Source organism: Tachypleus tridentatus, chromosome 9 (assembly GCF_004210375.1).
Source record: "Tachypleus tridentatus isolate NWPU-2018 chromosome 9, ASM421037v1, whole genome shotgun sequence".
Taxonomy (NCBI): Eukaryota; Metazoa; Arthropoda; class Merostomata; order Xiphosura; family Limulidae; genus Tachypleus; species Tachypleus tridentatus.
Window position 1 is genome coordinate 95,840,999 of NC_134833.1, and position 25,170 is coordinate 95,866,168.

The 25,170-nt window shown below is 33.0% G+C and overlaps 1 protein-coding gene across 1 annotated transcript in view; it reads left to right on the forward strand.

The window, feature by feature from the left end:
• Nucleotides 1-19,307: 19,307 nt before the first annotated feature.
• LOC143227197 (neuropeptide S receptor-like) overlaps nt 19,308-25,170 on the forward strand; it is a 44,176-nt gene continuing 38,313 nt past the window's right edge. Inside the window, exon 1 of the mRNA XM_076458690.1 lies at nt 19,308-19,832. Within this exon, the coding sequence (XP_076314805.1) occupies nt 19,416-19,832 (417 nt within the window). The 5' untranslated portion in view covers nt 19,308-19,415. The remainder of the gene's footprint in view (nt 19,833-25,170) is intronic.

Sequence of the window (25,170 nt, forward strand, 5' to 3'; positions counted from 1 at the left end):
CACCTGAAACAGATTATAAGAACGGTCAATGTGCACTATGACAGCCTTTTGACTTTGTATTTATAGATTACGTAGTTAAGAGAAGTTTGTTTTTTCATTCTTGAGGTAAATTTTCGTAACTACTATGCTCACAGAAATTGTCCTTTTCATCAAACATGACAATAAAAGATGGAACCATCTTTAACTGTATGTAACACATGCTTTAGTTTGCCGAATCAACAAGGTTGTCAATTTTCAAGTAAAATTGTTGATTTCTGGCACTATAAAATTCTCCTCACAATAATGAATTATCGTAAAATAGTATTTTCTTTCTAATTAAGCACAAGGCTACACCATAGGCTATCTGTGCTCTGCCCACCACGGGTATTGAAACCTGGCTTTTTCTAGCAGTGTGAGTCTATAGACATAGCGTTGTGCCACTGAAGGGCCGCAGAAAAGTAAGTCACTAAAGTAGACTTTGTTCAAACTAACCAAGTATACTTCTCGTTGTCCTTTGTTGAACTGCTTGCTTCTTTCAATGTATTTCGTAAAAAGCTACACGAGGGCTGCTAATGTTAGATGTCCCTAATTTTTAAATGACAGCCAATACGTAGAGTAGCTGGTCAATAGTACCCACCGCCAACTCTTGGGCCTTTCTTGTCAGATCGAGTAGTAGAATTTGACCGTCACTCATATAACTTACTCACAGCCCCAAATCGACTTTCGCGAATTCCACTTTTTTATTTTCAGTAACAAAACATGAATCACGGATCTCGAGTTTCTCATGTCGGAGTGATAACCAATGAGTGACGCTCGGTTTACAGTAAGAGTATGCTCATGTAAATTCATACATCACTGTTGTTGGCTACAAAAGTAAAATGTGAAATGCTACAAGATTTCAACAACTGTACCTAATGTAATGTTGTTACTTACAAAAATAAAATATGAATATCACAAGACGTAAATGACTGTACAAGTTTACTATGAGTGAGTACTGACTTATTCATTTCCACTGTAGATAATTTTCTAAGTGTTTTGGTACTTTGTGTGTGATCAACACCTGATATGACACATAGGTTAAGTGTTCACATCATTCAGCTCAAAATTCAGGAATGTTTATCTTAACTTTGAGCTAGTAACCAAAGGGAGAGAAAGTCATCGGAAACGTGTACAATTATGCAACTATTTATAACTATACACGAAACTAACTATATTCTGTTACCATACACGGCTTAAACTTATCAAACACGAGCATAAAAATTATCCTAAACATTTGAAGAAAAATTATGACATTCCGAAATGAATTTTTTTTTTCGTACGACACGTTTGTGAGCACATAACCTTAAGAAAATATAATTTGTAAAATAACCTGGAATCACCCGGAAAACTTTATTAAAATCAAAAGAATGTGTAAACACTGATAAACAATTAACTTTTAACTTTTGTTACATGCAAAGTCACAGTTTTTTATTCATTGTTTTGGGTATGTAATCATACAGAAACGTATCTAAGGTTATAGAGGGCGCAAGTAGTTATTTTCACTGACACTGTATATGTGTTTTTAGAGTGGTGAAGCTTGCTTCTCAGTTAAGATCGTTATAAGCTCTTAGTGTGACCAAGCAATGGTTCTGTGTTATACAAAGTCAGAAGGACAGGTATGTTTTGGATATGGAAGTAAGTAAAGTGTAAATATAACGTCTTGTGTTTATCTTATGTTGATGACGAAACTATTTATGTCAACTCTATAGAATCAAACTGTTTCGAAGTATATATTTTTAAATTTGATAAAAACAGTTATAGAAATTTCAAACGTGAGCGTTTGAAATATTACATTCCAGGAAAAAGATAGCCTCCCCCTACAAAAAAAAATGAAAATTTTCCAAACAATTTCTGTAAATGCGAAGATACAACCTTATGTGCGCGTAAGAATTTGGAATGTAAATACCAGTAGAAAAAGTTAACTTAGAGTCATAAATAAATAGTGAGGGCTAGTTTAGTAGGTTATTTATTGCATCAGGAGTTAAGAATCATCTGAAGAAAACCTATGAGGTAAGTAAGATTTTCTTAACACATTAATCTATACATCTGTATGAAATTTGTCCTTTATGCGAAATCTAGATACCTTCTCCAGAAGGCAAATCTTCTTTATTAGATCATAATTTAGTAATATAGGCACTTCTTAGATATTTGTATTTAAATCAACCTTAAATGCAGTCCTTCACCCTCGGTCATCTTTAAGGTAGTAAGAGTAAAATGGATAGAGAACGTTTTATTTATGTGTGTGTAGAAAGAAACTATTGTACCACAGTACGTTTGCACTTTCTTTGCGAACCACTTGTCAAAACACCTACTGCATCCTCAGAGTTATAAACAAGAGAACAAGTGGTCATATGCATCAAACTAACTGTCTTAAAATGATTCAAGAAGTGAAAGAGAAGTTAACAGTTAAACAAGAAAAAATATCTGTTAACTGGCTGTGATATGCAGCTTAAATTGAGTGTGTGTTTTTATAGCAAAGCCACATCGTGCTGAGCCCACCGAGGGGAAATCGAACCCCTAATTTTAGCGTTGTAAATCCGTAGACTTATCGCTGTACTAGCGGGGAGCATGCAGCTTCAAAGCATATGTCTATTTTTTAGTCATGTAAACTTAAGCAAGAGTTGGAGATTGATGTTGAATTTATCAGTCTTGATTGAAATATAGTCCTAAGTATGGGATGAACATCTTTCGTACTAATGAATTTTCCTTTATACGTTTATTTAATTTTATAAATATTCAAAAATATATATCATTTGATCATTTTCCAAATGTTGCGTTTCTGTTTTCTTCTCCTATCAGGACCTCTAGATTATATTTTCTGGGGCTGTATAAATCTGGCACTAACTAGATTAAATTAAAACAAAATAATTACTCAGGCAGCAATAGATGTCTGAAATCAAATAACATTTTTGAAACACGTTTGAACGTACTTAATAGATTACGGAAATATAACAGGGGCATATACAAAGCCCTTGTAATACAAAAAATGTGGATGCTGAAGATGAATGGCAGTTAAAATTGTTGATAATATTTCTCTCTTACTTCTAGTGATGATCATCACGTTTAGACAGAGCACATTTACGTTTGATTATTCTTAGTGAGGCCAAATAAAAGAAAACGTTGTTGCTCTGGCATTATGACTGTGAAAATGTCGGTTGTTTGTTAGAAAATGGTTTCTTTGCCTGTATTGGACTAAAAGTTTGTATTTTATCTTGCACGATCCATCATAAATTATTTCTTCGCTTGTGTGAGATTCTCAAACTTACTTTTTGTGGACCATTTTAAGTAAATTGAAGCGTTTTCAAACTCATACGTCTCTCAACTGAGAGCGTCAAGTCTACAAATTTACAACGCTAAAATCAGGAAATCGATTCCTCTTGGTGAAAACGGTTAATGACCTTAAATATCCTTGTTATGAACACACTTACATAAACACACAAAAAAAAACTGTTTCGTACACTACATCAATTATTGGTTCAAAACCAACCTTGTGAAATTGGTTTGCAGCGTAACTTGAGTGCCCACTGATATTATTACTGTGCAGGATGCAGGACTTCTGGTAAAATAAACATTTTGAAAAATCTTTGATAAAATAATGTAAGTTCAGCATTGTGAATTGAGTTTTTGAGAACAGATGCCGTTTGCAATCCACGTGAAAGGACAATTTCAGCAAGAATTTATGAGTTTTCTCATCATCTTCCGTCATCTTGTCGTTTGGAGAGTAAGCCGATAGGCAAAAAATATATTGATTTATCTAACTAGACTGCTAAAAATTGCTTCCATTTTTGATCATTTCTTTCCAGCTTTGTTTTACTGCCTTCTAAAAACTATTAATACGAAATAATAATAATCTTCAGAATTTTTAAGTCCAAAATAAGGTTGGTTTGGCTTTCTTTTTTGCATTAAAACATTTGTAAGGTTGTGCTAACAGAAACGCATTTGTTTTCTTAGGCCTAATCTTAAGTGTTTATTGCATCAGGTACAGATTCCATTAAAATAGTCAAAAATATTTTTTCAAAAAATACCGTTTTTTAGGGTGTACATAGAAAAGTATTTTGTGTAAACATACTTTTTTCTCAGGGTTAGTAACCTATACAATGAAATATGTCTAATTGTTGATAAGTTAATAATTTTGCTAATTTTTAATTACTAAAACACTTTTTATCCTAAATTTATGCTACTTATCTCAAAAGGGTGTGGGTTAGCCCTCTGACGGAGTTCTTGTATCCGTACGAACCACAAAATATTCCCTTATTTAAGATGATGGTGAGCTATAACAGTGAACAGCCAATCCCTTGTCGTGGACAGTTGATGGTAGAATGTTGTTGATTGGTTACCTTTTCTCTGGGTAGGAGTTCAAAATTATAAAGGAGGAAAGTAAATAGCCTTACAGGAAGATTCTGAGATGGAATGTTTTTTGGTGATAGTGGTTGAGATGCTGTCCTGGGCCTTCTTGGTAGGGATGATGATGTGCTATCAAATCGTCTGTATCTCTTCCTGTTAAGATTTTATTAAACCTCTGTGATAGGTTAGCTGAATTGTTATTAATTAGCTGACAGATTGTTTTTTAACACCAATTTTATATTCGTTTAAAATGTATTTCAGATTACAAATCCTTTGATCAACATGCAACAAGCAGCACATACTTTGTAATGAATCTTTTATTCCAAAACTTTTATCCCACTTAGATAGGCCCGGCATGGCCAAGCGCGTTAAGACGTGCGTGCGACTCGTAATCTGAGGGGCGCGGGTTCGCATCCGCGTCGTCGTACAAAGCTACTCGAGGGCTATCTGTGCTAGCCGTCCCTAATTTAGCAGTGTAAGACTAGAAGGAAGGCAGCTAGTCATCATCACCCACCGCCAACTCTTGGGCTTCTCTTTTACTAACGAATAGTGGGATTGACCGTAAGATTATAACGCCCCCACGGCTGAAAGGGTGAGCATGTTTGGTGCGATCGGGATTCGAACCTGCGACCCGCGGATTACGAGTCGAACTCCTTAACACGCCGGGCCGTGAAATTAACGCTCATGTATTAATGCTTTGAATGGTAGTCACTTTAAAACGCACATAGGTGGCTACATGTATATATATACGTATATTTTATAATGTTTCGGTATTCTACATTCATTTTCAAACTTATCTTGTACGTTTGCATAAAAATGTTTTGAAATCGAAAAATAATTCATTCAGTTAACAGAATATTATCTCGGAGGTTAACAAAAAATTAACCACTCTCTTTCACTATAAAACATGACTTTTTTAATGTTATTTATGCTGCTTTCCAAAATGTTAGCAGAAGAAATAAGCAAAGTGCTAGACATTTTGGATAATTATATTTTCAGTCTAGAAATAGAAAATCTCACTAAGTATCATGTCTGGGCAGAACATTAGCAGTCATGAGTTTTCGCGGGTCCTTCTATAAACTTTGTTCCTTTCGACACTTTTGCTTCACTCAGCGATCATCCATTTAGTGAGACTATTGACGTACGCTATTCTCGGCCTACTTCTATTTAGTTTCACATACATTTTTCATGTTGCTGTTACACATTCTAGCTTGTCATTTTTCATTACATGACTCTTAGAAAATAGGATATTTTCTTCAAATTGCTGTTTCTTATCTCTCTGTGTTCTTGCTTTTCTCAATAAATTCTCATTCGTCACAGGGTCCGTCCACGACAGCCTCAACGTTTTGCTGTAAAATCGTATCCCAGCTGGTTGTAGTCTTCTTTCCAAATCTGATTAAATTGTCGAACACTCACCACTAAAAGAAGAATACATGACATCATAACACTCTTAACTTATTTTACAATGGTATTTTACTATCTTTCGGTATATTACTCATCTCCTAGAATGTATTTTTTACCATTACAGTTTCTTTATTAATTTCTAAATCAGGTTTACTATCGAGCGTATTAAGCTTCTCTGACAGTTGATTTTTCTATTTTTTATGGCTTTGTTACTTACGTTTAGCTCACACTTTGAAACATTCTATTTCTTGCTTATAACCATACACCTTTCTTTTTTGCAGTTGGTTGTAAGGCTCTTTTCTTGTTTTATTCTACAAGTTTACCTAGTAATTCTTAAAGCTTTTTATTGTGGTCTGTTATAAGCACTGTGTCATCTGCGTAACGAAGGTTATTCATGTTATGCTCCCCAATTGCATGTCCCTGTATGTCACTAACTTCTTATAGAATCTTTTCATTATATCAATTGGACAAGTATGTAGAAAACGAGCAATTTGCCGAATTCACCTTTCGATCCCCCAGAACCTCTTTATCTTATGTTCTATTCATATTCCTTCCGTTTGTTTCCAACAGAGATTTCTAATAATCCTGATGTATTTTCCATCTAGGTCTAATTCTTGGAGAATCTTTAGCAATTTTTCGTGCTTTATTTTACTGAAAGTTTTTATGATCGTTATGAAAGATCGTTATTTACCTCAATGACTCAGAAAGCATTCTCAGAATGATATTTTTGTTTGTTTGATGTTTAGAACAAATCTGCATAAAGGGTTGTATGTTCTCAGCTCACTACGGTATCTAAACCCGATTTCAACGTTGTAAGTCCGGAAACATACCGCTTTGTCACTGAGGGGCTTCTGAGGATGAATATTACACTTCATGTTCTCTACAAATCCACATTGTTCTTTACAAATTTCAGGTTTTATTCTTTTTGAAGATCTTAACATAATATTAAACATAATAATAATTCAAGACTTATGGTCGATGTAATTACAATTAATTTGCATCAAGTTTCTTTGGAAATGCAATTAAAACTTATTTGCTTAGATCTTTGTAATTTCACCATTGTAAGGTTGTTGTTGTTTTTTCCTTTTTAGGTAGAAAAAAGTCAAATTTATGTATGATTAAACTTTAACATTTTAAGCATTTTATACTTTTGTAATTGTTTCTATTGTTAGCTGAGTTCTTTTTTGATAATTCAGTAAAACTAGTAAGGAAAGCTTAGTCTATTCAGGGTAGTAAAATCGTTTCATTTCTCGAACTTTAAGTTAATTGGTTGATGTAACCAATGATCACTGATTGGTCTAAATTCCCAAATAATCTACGTCTAAGCAGAAATTTCATTTACTTTCTAAATATGTGCTGCTCTACAGTAATTGAATGACTTGTAGTAACAAATGAAATTACTAACTCATCCACTTATTATTCATTAATAAACAACTAATAGACTCAATGACTAACTAACTCCTTATATGTGTTTGAAGTTTTCTCTTAAACCTTCAGGAAGGTTCCAATCATTAAGACCACACTTCTGATGCTACGCAAAATTTTCTTTCTGCTAAACACCAACACAAATGTATAGAAATGTCTAGATTGAAAATAACCACCACGATTAAACTTTTGTAAATGGTGTTGAACATTTAGTTAAAAGAAACACAAACTCATTGAGAACTAAATTACTTTGTCTTTTGACAGTTAACTCAGCATATTCGTTTGTTGAAAGGATTATATTTGATAAAACTTTGGCGTTTATTTCATCTATTTATTTCAAAATTAATTGTCATTTGTAAAAATATATATATAAATACAGAAAATGAGGTACTTTATGTTTTACTTAATACTGTTCGCTCTTTATTATTAGTCTATATCTTCCGACCAGATGCCACTGAATGAGTTTCGCACCTTCTTTTGTAGTATAAATTCCAATTACCGGTTAGCTTGGACATGATTTTCACTCATCTAAATTGTTATAATTTTGAACATAATTCATAAATCCAAGCCGCACTCACACCCACACACACATATTTAGCATTTTATGTAACCTAAAACGAGAAAACAATTAGATATATCAGTCTATATGATAATAATGATGTTAGACCTTAGCTTAATTAAACTCATTTGTATCCTTTGTTTCCTAACATATCGAAAACTGAATCGTAAATTTAAAATTCGTGTTCTTCATGAGCGAAACACTAAAGTTAGAATAAACAAAGCAAATTTACATAAAATTCAAGCTCTGGAATTTAATTATACGAATATTTAAACAGTTAATTTAAACATGGAGAAAACACGGGTCTATTTTTATTAGCCGCGGTATTGCAGCTCATGGAATATATCCGAGTTGTTATCAAAAGCAAACCTTTACCTCTTCATACATTTATCTCTTGATTGATTTGAGATCTAATTACAGCCACGGCTATTGAGGATTACTCTTGTTAATGTTGCACAGGGTTGAGTGCGACTATTTTAGGTAGCTTTCTTTTAGAGTTTATCTTAAGATAATTTGTACAAGTCTGTCTCACACATCGTTTGTTTTGTCTATCCGTTATCTTTCGCAGACGTATCCACGATTATAAATTAGAACAACTTGCATATGTCTACCTCACACAACGTTTGTTTTACATATATGTTATCTTCCTCAGACTTACCCACACCAACAGGTTGGTCAGCTTGCACATGTTTAGATTATACAACGTTTGTTTTACGTATATGTTATCTTCCTTAGACGTATCCATACCAACAAGTTAGTCAATTTGCACATGTCTACATTACACAACATTTGTTTTTACCGTGCGTCATCTTCCACAGACTTATTACTTTATCAAACTCTAGTGATCATTTTGCTTACCTTAAGTAAACCTATACAATCTTACTCTGGATATTTTTTATTTGTCGATGTGTATTTATCTTAACATATTTTCTTGTTGTTTAACAATTTTAGCTTCTTGCAGTTATTGAAACATATACACGCCTACATCATGTACCTAGGCCATGTTAACTTTGTCTACGTTTTTTTTATATCATTTTCATTAGACGTTCCACGCTTGGATAAGTCAAATTGCTCATCTCTACCGAACGCAATGTTTGTTCTGTATTTTTGCAACAAAACAAGTTTTCTATTTCAGTATGTGTATCCTTATAACCTATGTTTAGAATAAGTAGATAGAATTAATAAACTTCAATGCTTTTAGGTTATTTTACTACAATAGCTCAGCAGTAAGACTGAGTGAGGGCTTATGATGCTAAAAATAGAGTTTCCATATCCACTGTGATAGAGCACAAATAGCTAATTATGTAGCTTTGTGCATAATCTTATGTTATTTATCAAGGTATTTCTTTTTTCTGTGCACGAGATTTTGCGGAATCAGCTGCGCATCGTTTTCGCCAGCCTATAAACGAACATCTAAAGCCTAATTTTGATAATTCTTCAAACATCAGCGTATACAGGGATGGACAAAAAGTGCCCTCTCTTTAAAATTTTGTTAGTTTGTCCATATTTTATTAGATAACAAAAATATATGTGAAACTATATATTTTAGTGTTTCCTTCTGGTAAAACAGGTATGTCTTCGGATTTACAACGCTAAAATCAACGGTTCGATTCCCTTTCGCGGACTCAGCAGATGGGTCGATGTGGCTTTGCTATAAGAAAACACACACACACACACAATATATTTTAGAACACACTCAATGAGATATGTTAAAATATCAAATCCTAATTTTAATACTGGCTCTTGTGAATACCTAAACTTTTCATTATTTATTCACACTTTATCACAAAAAAAGAGTTGTGAACCTGCTGTAGTTTCTTAGATATTCTAATTCTAATTATATTACAAAATAATCAAACAAACCTTTCTTTGGTGACTATTTTAAGCTTTAAATTTTGAAGTTTTTTAAAGACTAGAGGAATACTACATTGTCCGTGATAACGAGAAACCCACTTGAAGTAAAAATGTATTCTCAGGACGGCTGGTTTGGGTATTAAAACTTTAATTAAAATAAAGGATAGAACAACGTTTCGACCTTCTTATTTCATCTTCGGGTTAACAAAGAGGGTTTTAATACCCATACCAGCCGTTTTGAGAATACATCAATACTATGTTGTATTTCTTTAACATATACAGTTGAAACTGCTTGAAATAGCACTATTGTACAATTTAGTGCACTTATTTAAGTTATTTAGAAGTTTAAGTCGTAGATGTCAGTGTGATATAATTCAGATTCTAAAAACGATAGTAAGTAAAATAAAAACTCTTATAATTATTGATCAATAATCTAATTATTCTAAATAAATTCATTTTCTTGTTGTAAAACGTAACTTAGTAAATCATCCAATTAAACGTAATCTGAAATTAAGACACGCAATCAAAAACCGCATATATTTAAAAAAGTTCAGTTTGGAGAAGGTATATAGATTGTTTGATGATGATGCTACTCTAACACAAACATGCTGTTACGCTGTACAAACCGAAAAAAATCTCAGTGTATTCTGATCATTTATCATTTTTTTCTTTCTGAGTGCTTTGAAATGATTTACTGTTGTTGAACAATCAGAAAATGTAATGTTAATTTTTTTTGTGCTATAGAAAGAAACTTTACCAACGATTATCGAAATACATTAGAAATTTGTATGAAACAACGTATTGCTTCGACATAAATTTCTAGTAGAGCAAACTTACATATACGTTATCGAAAAGTTCTGATGTATCCAACACGTTTTGTAATAACATTCTCGAAAAAGAAACCATAACTCAACTGTACCAGCATTGAAGGCTTTTACCCTGACTTTTATTTTGCTATATAAACAAACAAAAATGATTATAAAATAGTTTAAGTTAATTTCAAATAACCAGAAAAACAGAATTTTCTATCTTCAAACATCGAAATCCAGATAGCAATCGATTATCTTTATGCGAAATCCATCAAATAAAAACGGTGTCTCTAAGTCATGTGCTGCCCTTGTAAGAACTTCTTTTATTGTAGATATTTTTTCAGTCTGATGTCTATGATTAGATAATATTGCATGATATCGCATTACCCATTGTAACAAGCTTCTTTGAAGGACAGCAAGTTCAATCTTAGATCACACACCTTGACAAACCATTTGCTGTATATGGACGTCAACTTTTAAGAACACATTTTAAGGAGTCGAAGCTATAGAAGTCTATTGAAATTGTATTCAGGGGACTTGAGCATTGCTTTGAATGGAACTGCTGGAGAAAAGCCACTGCCTTGAAAACAGCATTGATTTGGATGTTAGACGAAAAGGCGTGAATCTTTGGTTTATGAGTCTTATGCAACTTCAAATTCACGTTTATTATCTATATAGTGATATTAAGAGACATATACTACTAACTGCGTAAGTCACTAAAGCCTTAAATCTAGCCTGGTGACGTTTCAATGTCGAATTATAGGAATTTAGCCATGAATCAAACCTACAGATGATAATCATGTCGACCGTAGCACCACGTTACATATCTACCATAACATACCACTCTATTAGCACGTGAAAAATCGCTTCCTAAAATTGCAATTATCCAACTGTATCCTTCTTTTATTCTTTAAGTGTTTTATAATAGAACAGACACATAAATGAAAAACCATATCTCAACATCTTAAGTTTTAATAAACGTAAAAACAGAGATGGATCTTATAAAGGAAGTTGTTAATAATGTTTTAGAGAGAAAAAACAATATATTTTAAATAATCCTGCCCCAAGTTGAATGAAAAACACGGACTGGCTAACTAATTGATGAATATTTGGTGTAAACTTATTATTAATGCTATAACTATAGATATCAGTTTTGTCACCAATTTTGATTTCATGCAAGCTCAATTGCTATAATTATTTACTATGTTCATGAAGTAGTTCATGTTTGAGTCGTCTAGTGTTTTCAACGTATTTTGAAGTTGTTTGTATGATTTCTATTTATTTGTGAATGCTAGTTTATTATTATGTTTAGATACAAGGTAGGTGGCGATAGTTGTTTTGTTTGACTTTGTAGCTTTCATTACAGGGGATCATAAGTCTTTGATATATATTTTTGAGTTTATTTTTGCAGAAGGTGTTCCATTTTTGTGATTGAAGTAGGTTAATGTCGTTTCTAATTTTGTTTCTGACGGTATTCATTCGTGTTTTTCTTTGTGGGTCACCGGTAATTATATATTTTCTTCTTTCCTTTAGTTTGTTGATTATGTCAGTGTTTGTTTGCAAGTTGGTTTGGATGTTGTTTATTGATACTCTTGGTATACATCTTTCTGCTGTTTTTATGAGGCTGTCTACACAAACGTGTCTATACTTTAAAAGGATTCTATATGCAAAAATAAGATTATGTGTGTGTATATGACTGTTAAGCAGAACTATATTGTGAACACTGGTTAATAGTGCAATCCTGCATAAATGAAACTGATAAAAATATACAAGTTAATACCAATCTAGGAAATTCACTTGGTACGAAAAAAAAACAAAAACTGTTAGTTAAAACTGCGAACAATGGGAAAAAACATTTTCTGAATAAAGCAGTAACGTAACAATGGTTATTATATAGGATACAGTAACAGTGGAAACAAAATAAAATTTCCTGAAACGGAGGAAGAAGTTAACACTAAATCTTATCCTCCCTGATCCAAACCATGAACCGGATCCTGATAAAGAAAAAGCTCAATCTTTTTTTTTGTCAAACATTTTATCACATTTAAAGTGTTTTTGATTACATTATTCTAACATTCTAACATAACCAAATGTCTCACAGATGTTTTTTTCCCTGGTACTCTCGGCTGTTGTGTCATACAAGACTTAGACGTGAAGTTCAACCCTCTATTCTTTATTCCTCATTAAATATTTATAGAAACATTCATGTGATGCGAGTACATTTACGTTTTTATACAGTGAATAACTTGACACGTGTATAAACCGCTTTCTTTCACGACCAAGGATTACATGAAGGAAAGATCAATTGTTTTCAGTGTACTAAAGGCTTGGTTTGAAACACACACTTACATACATGATAATATCTGGTATATATTTTTAACCAAATAAAACTGATAAAGCTTCAATTCGTTTCATTCCAGTCACTATTACAAAGCTATATTATAGATTTGCATCAAAGGGTTGCAAAACAAACCTGCTTATAGGACATTATTTTCCAAGAAGAGTATATTCCCTCTAAAGTGGTGACGGAAGATAAACGTGGACACTCATTGGAATTCATTTTAGTATTGGTTTTCACTTCTTGAGAAAAGATCATTAAAATATTGCAGATGTGTGACTAAGTTTCAGCTTCAGTAACTAACATCACTTTTTGCTGCTAGAGATGAACAGATATCGTATATGTCACTGGAGTGCTATATTTACCAAACTAGTAAACATGTAGGAAAAGACAAGATTTTGTGAGTTTATCCCCAAACAGTCAGTAAGATAATCAATAAAGTTGAAATTATGTGTCATGTAATAAAAATACTTTTATATATGGTATTATCGAGGTTTTAACCCTGAGACGTATACGAGACGTATTTATCAATGTTTCTGCCTCCTGATACTGCGAATAGGACAAATGTTTCCCATTGTTGACGCTTTTTACGCCTTCCTCTGCTGGATCCATCTTCATCACCTTCAGTATCATCATTAGATAGAGATCTTGCATTATCTTGTCTCATTACTTCTTCATCATCACGTATTTGAACACCACTTTGTTCATTTTCCCTATCTTCTAAGATATCTGAGCCAAGAGCTTCAAGCATTTATATATAGTAATTAGGGTACTACTCGCTGATCTAGTGATGGGGACACGGTTGGCACGCAAATGTTGTGCATTTCAATTAGGCATCTTGTTGGTTACCAAAGGACTGATTGGAAAACATTGAGGGAAGTCATATATCAATATTAGGTTGAATGCAAATAGATATTTTCCAATTCACTTTATTCCCATAAGTCACGCAAGGCAATTTTGAATGGCAATCGGAAACACTTGTAATATAGAGGCGACAAAAATTTCTACTTCACTTTAGAATTTGAAAATGATGTAGCTGTCTGAAAAAGTTTCGAAACGCCATAAATAGTGGCCACAAATTTATAACTCCCACTAAATAACATCTACGAATACTGTTGTAAGAAACGAATACAAATTAATGTACTAAAAATACAAATATTAATACTGGCAAAACTAAAGAAACTAATCAAAATTAACTCCAAACTGCGTATCAACGGAACTTTTCTCCAGCCAGGTACATTAGCAAAATTTATTGGTCTTATTTATGATACAAAATTAACCTGGCAGAAACAAATAAATGAAATTTCTAGCAAAATTTAGCAAAAAATAAATCAACACTAAGTCTCTCAGGAAATAATACAGGAACAATACTAACTAACATATTAAAAATATACAAACAATACATACAACCAGTCATACACTTGTTCAGCCTGGATCAGTGCTACACCCAAGAAAATTAAAGTACAAAAATAACAAAATACAATAATCACTAACGCCTACAAAGTTTCCCGCTTAACAAACTATAAATACCTACACAAATACGGAAGTATACAACCACTCCATGACAGAATTATAAGCAGATCTTTCAAGTATTTGCTACGCGCATTAGATCGCTATATCACACATAATGAAAATAAGCCAAAGTACCTCTCACCCTTAACTATGTACTATAAAGTAGTATTATGCCACCTATTGTTAGATTTACCTAATTCATCGTTTTGTTGTTTATTATATAGTGCATTTATAGAGTATTATGTAAATACATTTAGAATAAGCCAACAATATGAAAAACATTGGAAAATATTGCGAGTGTGTCCCATTGTGAATGTTGAACATCAGAACAAAAATGTACATGGCCCTGAAAGGGATTTTAATTCATATAAATGAATATTTGTGAAAGCAATACTCTCTTGTATGTTGTGTTCAACAATTGAAATTTGCCCAAACATAAAATATTAGTAATACCATAAATGTGAGAGGAAGAGGTCAAGAATGTACCTGACCCTCCCAGATACACCAAAAGGACCTAAATACTGACAAATCGAAACAGAAACAGCTAATATAGAGGGAACCTGCTTTGAGTATTATAGTTCCGTCACAGGAGTTCCGCAGGGACAGGATGTGGGTTAGCTCAATACTTTTCATCATGTATGCTTGTTTGTTTGTTTTTTAATTTCGCGCAAAGCTACATGAGGGCTATCTGCACTATCCTTGTCTAATTTAGCAGTGTAAGACTAGAAAGAAGGCAGCTAGTCATCACCACCCACCGCTAACTCTTGGGCCACTCTTTTACCAACGAATAGTGGGATTGACGGGAACATTATAACGCCTCCGTGGATGAATAGGGGAGCATATTCGGTATGATAAAAATTTGAACCTTCGACTCTCAGATTACAAGTCGAATGTCTTAACTATCTAGCCATGTCGGGCCCATCATGTATGTCAGCAACATGACCCTAAACAACCTGAACGAGAGTTTGCTTCACAATTCGTGGACGATGTGGTAATCTGGAAAAGCTCTCCAACTCCGGTGGCAGCAGCAACCTCAACTTTGCTGAATATATGAATGATGTCGAAAGTACAAATTTAAAACACACTTACCAAAAATACAAGTAATTCCCTACATTAAATCAACCAAAATGTCCAAACACCCACCAATATTATATAACTGCAGAATGCCACTTCAAAATTTTTAGAAATCACATATGATTGGACAAGATGTAACTTGTGTAAAAGGAGTTTGCCAGGACAAAACAAAAATACACCAGTAAAAAATATCCTTAAAATCAATAAACCACATGCCAGACCAGTACTGGATTATGAATGCTCAGCCTGCTGCAATATATTATAAAACATAATCAAAAATAAACTGCAAAACAAAGAAACTACAGCATACCGCATACCAAGATGCACAGCAGCAAAATTCCTACATAAATATTGAAACATACCATACATATCTGACAGACTCCAACATATTACAATGATATATTTCCAAAGAAATCTGTGTAAGAACAAACTACTGACAGAAATTATGAGATACGCACACATGATGGAATTGTGCCTAAATACCTCTTCCAATTAAATAGCTACATTAAATATAATAAATAAGTCAACTACAGCTGGTACTTATAACGTTATGATAAAATCTAATGAGTGTAAATATACACTTCTACTACATTAAACTAGTGAAAAGTGCGCGAGTAACCATGTAACTATTAGTGAGTGAGCAGGACAATCGTTGCTCACAAAGATTAACAATGTATACACGGATATGACCTTATGAAAAAAAAGTCGAATAAAGTATCCCAGTGCAAACTGAGGTCCCCCTGTAAATAAAACATTAACATTTAATGAAATAAAAATTAACAACTCTGCAGGAGGGGGAGTTAAAAATTACCTCACCCCTCAAAAAAAAGAAAAGGATCGCCACCGAAACACCAATGAAGACTTTGATTGATGGATCCTAGTCGCAGTTTCAGGGGGTGGGAAATATGTGTCCAAAACCACAATGAAAAGATTAAATGTATTGTATGGCGTCAAAAACTGTTGGTGTCGCCAAAGGATAGTGATACATACGTATAAAATATTACTTCGAATTTATGACGCACCCCACCTTTAAAAAAGGGTTTTCAGGAACGAAAACATTCGATGATAATTAGAAAGGAGCAAATACATTTTAAAAGAGTTTATTAACGAATAAAAATGTTAATAATGTATTCAACATGAAATATAATAAAAATATATAAAATATACAGGAAATTAAAAATGTTCATCACAATAATGTTTCTTTTTGCTTTATTTATTTAATCAGAATGTTACTCTGATGTTTCTTCTGATTCAATGTTATATTGTAAAGTTGAAACATCTTCATTGCTTGATTTAGTATGTCCCAAAGAACGTCATCTTACCTTCCATCTTTCATATCTTCAAAATCTGACGGCAATTTTTGACTAATTGTCATCCTTCGCCGTAAGGATTAACCTTCTCTTTTATAAATTTCTCACACATGCCACGACTAGCTTTGAAAGAAATACCACTATTTCCTGCAAATTCTTTGGCTTTCAACGTTAAGACTTCTTTCGTTACAGGCAATCCTTTATTTCGTAACTCTCTGAAATACGTTTAAACGGCAGCATCAATTTCAGGATGTCTTCCTTTTCTTGGGCCAGAAAATGACTTTGTACTTTTCTTGCAAGAAAACAGCTTGGTTTTCATACCACGCCAACGACGTACATTTGCCACACTCACTGTGTCCTTTTTACTGTCTGCATGATTCCCAATCTGTTCGGCGCACAAAATAACTTTTCTTTTAAATTTGGCATTTTACGTAAAATTCTTTTCCATGGGTAAAAAACGCAATAAAATCAAAAATAGCGTCTGAACAACGGAAAAGTCAGACAAAGACTGAGGATGGTGATATTCAAATACACCGCTTGAGGCGCTGACATCGGCAAATTTGACGTTATGTACGTGTTTTTTTTAGTCTTTCTAAACTCGATTCTTTTTAAAGCATCGTCCAATCTGTTTGTTAAAGCAGGATTTTTTCAAAAATCTTTGTTGTTCGAGGAAAATGATGTTTTCGAGACTTTCGAGGAGAGAAAAATAATACCTCAAACTTAAAACGCACCCTATTTTTCATTTCAGAAAAAATATGTGAAAAAGTCGTAGTAAATTCGAAGTAATACTTGATAAATGCAGTTACTGAATCAAGGCATTTAAACAAGATAAAGAAATAATAAAATCAAAATACATTGAGAGATCTTCAATACCTAAAACAAAATATTCACACGCTGATCGACTAATTCTTTTAGATCCGGAGAGAATAACTCAGAAACCACTTCTCAAACTGATACTTGAATAAATCCCTCCAAACGAAGTAAGATTCTGATGCTCAGGTATTACTCGTTTTCATGATTAGCAGCTTGCCTGACCATCTTAATGTAATAACTAATAAGTTGCAATTTGTTGTTATTACTTTATAATATACTAATTACTAACTAGATAAACTGACGGTCATGGTAGAACCAGGATTAGATCCTAGTTTTCTTAATAAAAAAAACAGATGCGCAATCAACTGCTGTTAATAGGTCCCGGCATGGTCAGATGGTTAAGGTACTCGACTCGTAATCTCATGGTCGCGAATTCGAATTCTCCATCATATCAAACATGTTTACCCTTTCAGCTGTGGGGGCGTTACAATGTGACGGTCAATCCCACTGTTCGTTGGTAAAAAAGTAGTCCAAGAGTTGGCGGTGGGTGGTGATGACTAGCTGCCTTCCCTCTAGTCTTACACTGCTAAATTAAGGACAGCTAGCGCAGATAGTCCTTGTGTAAGTTAGCGAGAAATTAAGAAACAAACAAACAAGCTTTTAATAGAGATTTTGTGGATTTATATGCTAGGTTAGCTGAATATATTATCAGTTAGTCTGATAAAAGTTTATTTTGGCAAGTATCTTATTTGTTTGTTTGTTTTTTGTCTTAATTTTATCAGGTTGTTTCAATTATGCTATATATTTATTTCATTTTCTTCTATTTTCAAGGACTTAGTGCTAGTAGTTGTTTTTAATTATTTATATATATGTATCATATAAGTGTTTGTCTTAAATATTTTGCGCGTATTTCATGATAAAAAAGAGTACTCGTTTGTATCTAGTTATCTTTTGAAAAGCTGATGTGCACTGTTGGAAGATAACTTCTTACAACCAACTTTGTTCTCTCTTCAGTGGTCTTATACTTCTAGAAATGGAATTTCGATACCTGTGGTGGGCAGAGCACATGTGTAACTTTTTGCATAATAACAAACAATCAAATACAATGAATTTTATAAAGTGTTGGATGGAGAGATTTTTCCGAAGTATGGAGACGATATAAAACAGGAATTTTATTCTCGCATTTGATTTCCATACAAATGTTCTAAGGGATTAAGAGTATAAGGAAAAGTTCAAACATTTGAAATCATGCCTTTGATATCAATGCATGTGTCTCAACTCAGAAGTTACCAAACGGTGGCCACAAGAAAGTGTTGGAGTGGAGTCGTAGCACAGTGCTGTTAAGGTACTCACTATCTATGAGTTCTTTGGGTGATGGCTTCAGTCATGGTGTGGACTGTTCTAGAGAAAGTGTGGAAAACAATGATTTAACACATGAAGAGCATATGAGCGAAATCAAAGAATGTGTGTACTTGCGCCTCTGTTTTCTGTGTAGGTATTATAACACATAAAGTATTTTATTCTAATGCGCCAATTTTAGTTTTCATTGGATTGGTATATTAAAGAGGTTATTGAAGAAATGATTGAGGAAGGCTGAGGCGCAGGCTGGAACGTTGGTGGTAGTGGTTATTAGCATATTATAATCGTCACAATAATCATATATGACAGCTAGCTAATCTCTCATTTTGTTTCAATCAATGATGTTATTACATTTTTTATTACAATTTTTGGAACATTTATAATTTATTACTAATTACTTTTAAGCAAAATAAGTTAGCTGTGTTTAGAATAATGTTTAATTAAAATGACATGCTAACACATAATTAAAAATTATTTTTCAGGTTTGCAAGTGGTCATTTTTTGCTTGAAAAAAAGCAAGTCAGAAATTTATAGTGTCAATACGTACACGACCATCTACAAGTATTTGAATATTGAACATTGTCAGAAACGGAGTAATGTGCTTTTTGGACTTTTTGAGAGAAGGAATAACATTTAAATTTTGTGAAAAAATTGAAAACATGGGGTGTTTGTCATCAAGCCATTTAATATTATTTCTTCTAATAATAGTAACATTTTTACCTGTGGAAACACACAATTTCACAGATACTGTTCAGTGGAACATATCACTTTTTCCAAACGACACAGAAATCTATCCAGAGGGCGCTGTATGGAATGTTACGTTGATTCAGCGAGTGGTAACATTAGGGGTCATTATGACCGCTACCTTACTTGGAAACGTTGTTATTGTATTGGTACTATCCAAGCTACGTTACCGAAAACGTTCTTCTCGTGTAAATATTTTTATTCTTAACCTAGCTGTTGGAGATTTGGCAGTTTGCGGGATCACTATGACGTCAGAACTTCTTTTTGAGGTATGTTTTCCATTTACTTTATGATAATACTTTTCTTTCCGAAACGGGGCAATAGAAGTATTTTAATAAATATCTAATACACTTTTATAATAAAACTTTTAAAGACCTTTGATATCAACTTCTTTATATTTTATCAACTCTACTTGCTTTAAACATTCCACTTCGAACAAAAGTTGTAGTTTTCAACTCGTATTTTTCTGTTTGCAGTTTAACTTTGCTCATACATATTATAACAGACACTATAATGCTCATAGCAATACATCATTCTTCATGCTATTATTGAACTTCAGAATATCGTAGTAAACACAATAATATTATAGCATGTTGTTTGTTTATATTGTTGTTTATCCGGAAGGAAGTTTAATGCAACTTGATAGACTTAGATTTAATGTTTAGAACTTTCTCAAGAGCTTGGGAAATAATTTGAACTATATGTCGAAAAAAGAACAAGTTAGGCTGGAATAAATGGTTGTCTCTTTTCCTTTAAGAGTGAGGCATTAAGTACGTGTATCTGTGAATCAATTACCTAGCTCATTGTTGTGAATATTGTGTTTGTGTTTCCATGAATAAACATAGGAAGGAAAGTAAGTGAAATTTCTGTAAAACATTTTCTGAAGTTAATCTTATCAATGATCATTAATTATGCTAGCCATAGAATTTGATACCGATAAAAACCAACCGTCTTTGTTGACCGCGTCTAAAAAATAACTAAGAATAGAAATTAAAGCATCACTTATGTCAAGAGTGGAAACATTTTGTTAAAAATATTAAATCAAGTCCAGATTAACTCAAGTTTATGGCAGGTGCATGAACTGGAAATGAGAATGAAAATTTAATGGAAAAGATGGAGCACTGGGAGAACATTGAGGAAGCTATAGAAAACTGACCTCAGAGTTATAAAACACAACGCATTAAGTACTTCAACATTGTTAAACGGGAAGTAAAAATAACATTAATAAACGAAGGAAGAAAATATTAAAGACATTACTGAAGTTAAGAAGGATTACAACACCAAAACTGGAGTCATTGAAAAGACACAAAGGAATAATAATTCTGTTATAAAGTATCTAAGTCATGAATCCGCAAATGTAAATCAAGAATCAAACTAAACACGCCTTTGTATTTTCAAGACAGCTGATATATGTATTAAAACATTGATTACAATAAAGCACAGAACAGCATTTCGACCTTCTTATTTCATCTTCAAGTTAACAAGATGACCTAAAAAGGTCGAAACATTGCTCTGTGCCTTATTTTAATTAACGTTTTAATACACATAATAAACGTCTTGAGAATATATTTTTACTTCATGTGGGTTTCTCGTCATCACGAATTACTAAACATACCTTTCTCACTTTCTCTCTCTGTATCTACTCAAAAATGTTAACTTTACAGCCATTACGTATGCAACATGGGATAAGGAAACATACTAACACACTGTTTTATATCAAAAAACCTTTCGATTTTCTCCAGATACACCACTACTTCAACAAGTTGTGGAGTATAGTCGGCCATTTTCCAATCAAAATCCAAAACTGTGATAGGAAGACGTGATGTGAGACACATAAAGCACTGTTTGAGAATTTCAAAGTGAATGGATAGAGTAATGAAAAATAAGCTTTTGGTCGTGTAGCACAATTAAAGTACCAGCATTGAAAACGATATGGATCTACTAGCTTAGATCCATGCAACCATTTGTAGCCCTCTCATTAAACAGATTTGGTATGTCACATGAGATGGAAGTTTCAAAGTACGTAAAAAGAACACAACATTTGTTCATTTTACTAAAGATGTGAAAACACATGTCTAATTACCTTAGTCAGATTCTGTACATGAAATGATGGTGTGTTGGCACATGACATATATGTTTTAGTGCATGAAGATATGCATATTAGATTATAACAAAGTAAGTGTAGAGCTTTTAAAAAGGTTCTTCCATTAGCAATAGAACTAGAATAAGTTAAAGTTGCAGAAAAATAGATAAAACTGAAAATATCACCATTATTTCAGAAACTGATGAATTAGCTAGTTAAATATACTAAGGAGACGAATACAAATACACCAAATGACATAAGGAGTTCATGCATTACTTGAGTAAATTATCACGCGAGTCAAAAATACACTGAAGGAAATTCTTATAAAATGTTGATTGATAGTGATTCTACAATTGCAACTATTCCGCCTGACTTAGAAGGAAAACTGGAAATATACCTTCAGGTCTGTGGCGTACAGCATTGCTTCAAAAAATGAATTAAAAATACAGATTGATGTGAACAATAAGTGTTCCTAAAGTTCTAGCAACAGAAAAGTTGGAAGTCATCTTCAGTATGGGAAGTTTCTTTAGATAATATGGCATATGAATAACTGAAATAGAAGAAGAATACACACATATATAAATAAACGTCACGTATAAGCATAAATGTGAGGCTATATTTTTCAATTAATTTCACAGTATATGCTCAGGAAATGTCTAGATATTACACAATGTTTACATCATCAGAAGACGAATTTCCAGTGACAATAAGGACTGGGACGTAAAGGCCAGCCAATATGATGTGCAACGTAGCAGAACCCAAAAACGAAATGCAGTCCAAAGTTCGCTGGCAGGAAAATAAGCAATTGTTTAACCTCAGAGAAAACTTTGCTAGTGGTGAGTCTAACTGCTCTATCTATCTGAAAAGTTTTCTCTCATTGACTTGATATCAAGTGATGATAAAGGGATAGAGTATGAAATGCTATCTCGTCCTCATTATATCAGCTGTGGGGAAGAAAACCACAACTAGAGTTTATCAAGTAATCAATTTAAATATAAGTGTGTTTTTATTATAAATGTTGGTTATTCTTTGTTTTGTACTTTAATAATTACTCAGCAATTATAATACTTAGATTTATTAATCTTAAAAACAATATTCAAAGATCCTTTCATGATACACAAAGATCGTAATGTACAATCAAGATCCTTTATTTTCTCCAACTGCTAATATAGCTACCCCTAAACAAAGAGTGTTTCGGCAAATTTCAGTCGTACGTGAGCTCGTGTGCCGCTTTTGATCCCACTAAATGATGAGTGGTGAGTTGGGATATGAGCACAGTTTCAAATATGGCCTTCTCAGAATTTCGGGCGAGTGAGAAACAAAAAATCTGATTGCATGTTTAGTAAAATATACTTCTAGAACCCATCATGTTGGTTACGTTAATAGTAGTAATTTGGGAAATAAAATGTTTTTAGCATCGTTAAATAGATTATACCTTTTTCTCACTATTTATATTGAATTGTTCAAACTCTTGGCTAACAAAACCATCGCAATAATTATTTAAAGAAAACATGCAGTGTAATCTAAAATGTTTTAAACTTTCAGTCTTTTGTGTAGCATAACTAGCGTTTAGCTCACTGAGGTCAATAAATATTGATTATCATAGTCACTAATGATAATTATCTTTCTCAGAAAGCATGGCAACATATTTACCTTTTGACTAAATATGGTACTTTAAAAAGTATTCATTTCCTGCAAGGTTTCCACATATTGTTGATTCTTAGGTTTAAATCATGAAACTTTCAAATGACACTTTTTATTTAGAATTTACATAATTGATTTCAAACTAAGAAAGCTAAGAAACTCTGATATTATGTAAATAAGTTAGGTTTTCAAAGGAAATTAGAACGTTTTTAATTTCATAAATATTCAACCACGTTTCTAAAGCAACCTTAAATCAGCTCAGTTGCAAAAGATTATTCTGAAAGGTCACGAAATTACTGTAATGGTCTCTTTCTGTGTGTAATCAAATTGACTTAACATTAAATTCATCTGTTCAAGCCACAACCCATATACGAGAAACCATCTGTGAAAATGAAGGAACTTTTCAAATAAGTCAGGGATAAAGTGATAGAGAAGTACAGATCAGGAGAAGGTTACATAAACTTTCAAAATAATTTATTATCCTTATGAGTACTGTGAAGTCCACCATTAAGAAATGAAATGTACTTCATATCACTCAGTTACTACCCACATTAGACCGATCTTTCAAAGTAATTAGCCGGAAAACAGAAAATTAATTGGGGATGACACTATGAAGCCAACAATGACTTTGACTCTGAAATTTCTAAAAAATTCCGTGCCTGAGTTCAGGATCAGTGTCAAAGCATCGACAATACCCTGGTCCCTACGTAAAACTGGCCTGTATGGACGAGTGAAAAGAAAGAAGCCATTGCTGAAATACAATAATCAAATCTCATGTGGAGTTTGTGACAATGCATGTAAGTGATACTGCAGACATGTGGCTGAAAGTTTTGTGGTAAGAAGAGACAAAAATTAGATTTTGGTCTAAATTTAAAGCATTACGACTGGCACAAGCTTAACACAGGACATCGTGTAGTTAACACCATCCTCAATGTCAAGCATGGTGGTGGCAGTATCATGTTATTGGGATGCTTTTCGTCAGCAGGGATTGTGAATCTTATCGGAATTGAGAGGAAATTGGATGGTGCAATGTTTAAACGAATCCTAGTGAAAAACCTATTTTAGTCATCCATCAATCTAAAACCGCGTCTATACTTTACAATTTATCATAACAAAGACCATAAGCATTTGGCAAAAGCCACAGTGTAGTAGTCTCAGAATAATAAAATGAATGTTTTGAATTATCTCAGTCCTCACTTGAATCCAGAAAAAAATGTATGGTGAGGACTGAAGACAACAGTCCATCAATGATAACCAACGAACTTGTCAGAATTGGTGCAAGGGCTTGATAAGTAAAAGAAATTATTTTATATGTTTGGTATAAAGTCTGTCTTAAAATATTTCACACAGAAGGACTGTATTTTTGAAAATACTTGGGATTTTTTTCCAAATGCGCAAATTATAATGACATTTCTGTGGATGTTTCAAAAAATGCATAAAGAATGAAATTCTTAAACGTAAGAAATGGTTTTAAATCTCTGTAGGGGTCTTAAATTTTATTATAATTTATTTATTGTAATGTACCATTCACAACATAACTATCTGATCAATACCTATGGTTTAGAAGCCTGGAATGGCCTGGTGGCTAGACTGTGTGACTGAAAGACTGCGGATTGAAAAATCGAAACCGTTAGCTAAAAATGTTCATCCTAAATGTGTACTGTTGCATTACTTTTAATTTAATTTCTAATTGAATTCATAGGTTAACTAAATCATATAGTTTAGCATGAAAACCTTTTGAACTGATGTTGTTATAGTACTGGCTAAGAAAGTTCCTAATGCGATATACTTAGCATAAATGGTTAATTTCTACGAAGTGATACCATATTCAGTTTCATAAAGGAAATGCCGTAGAAAATATCGCAAACTATCTGCATTAT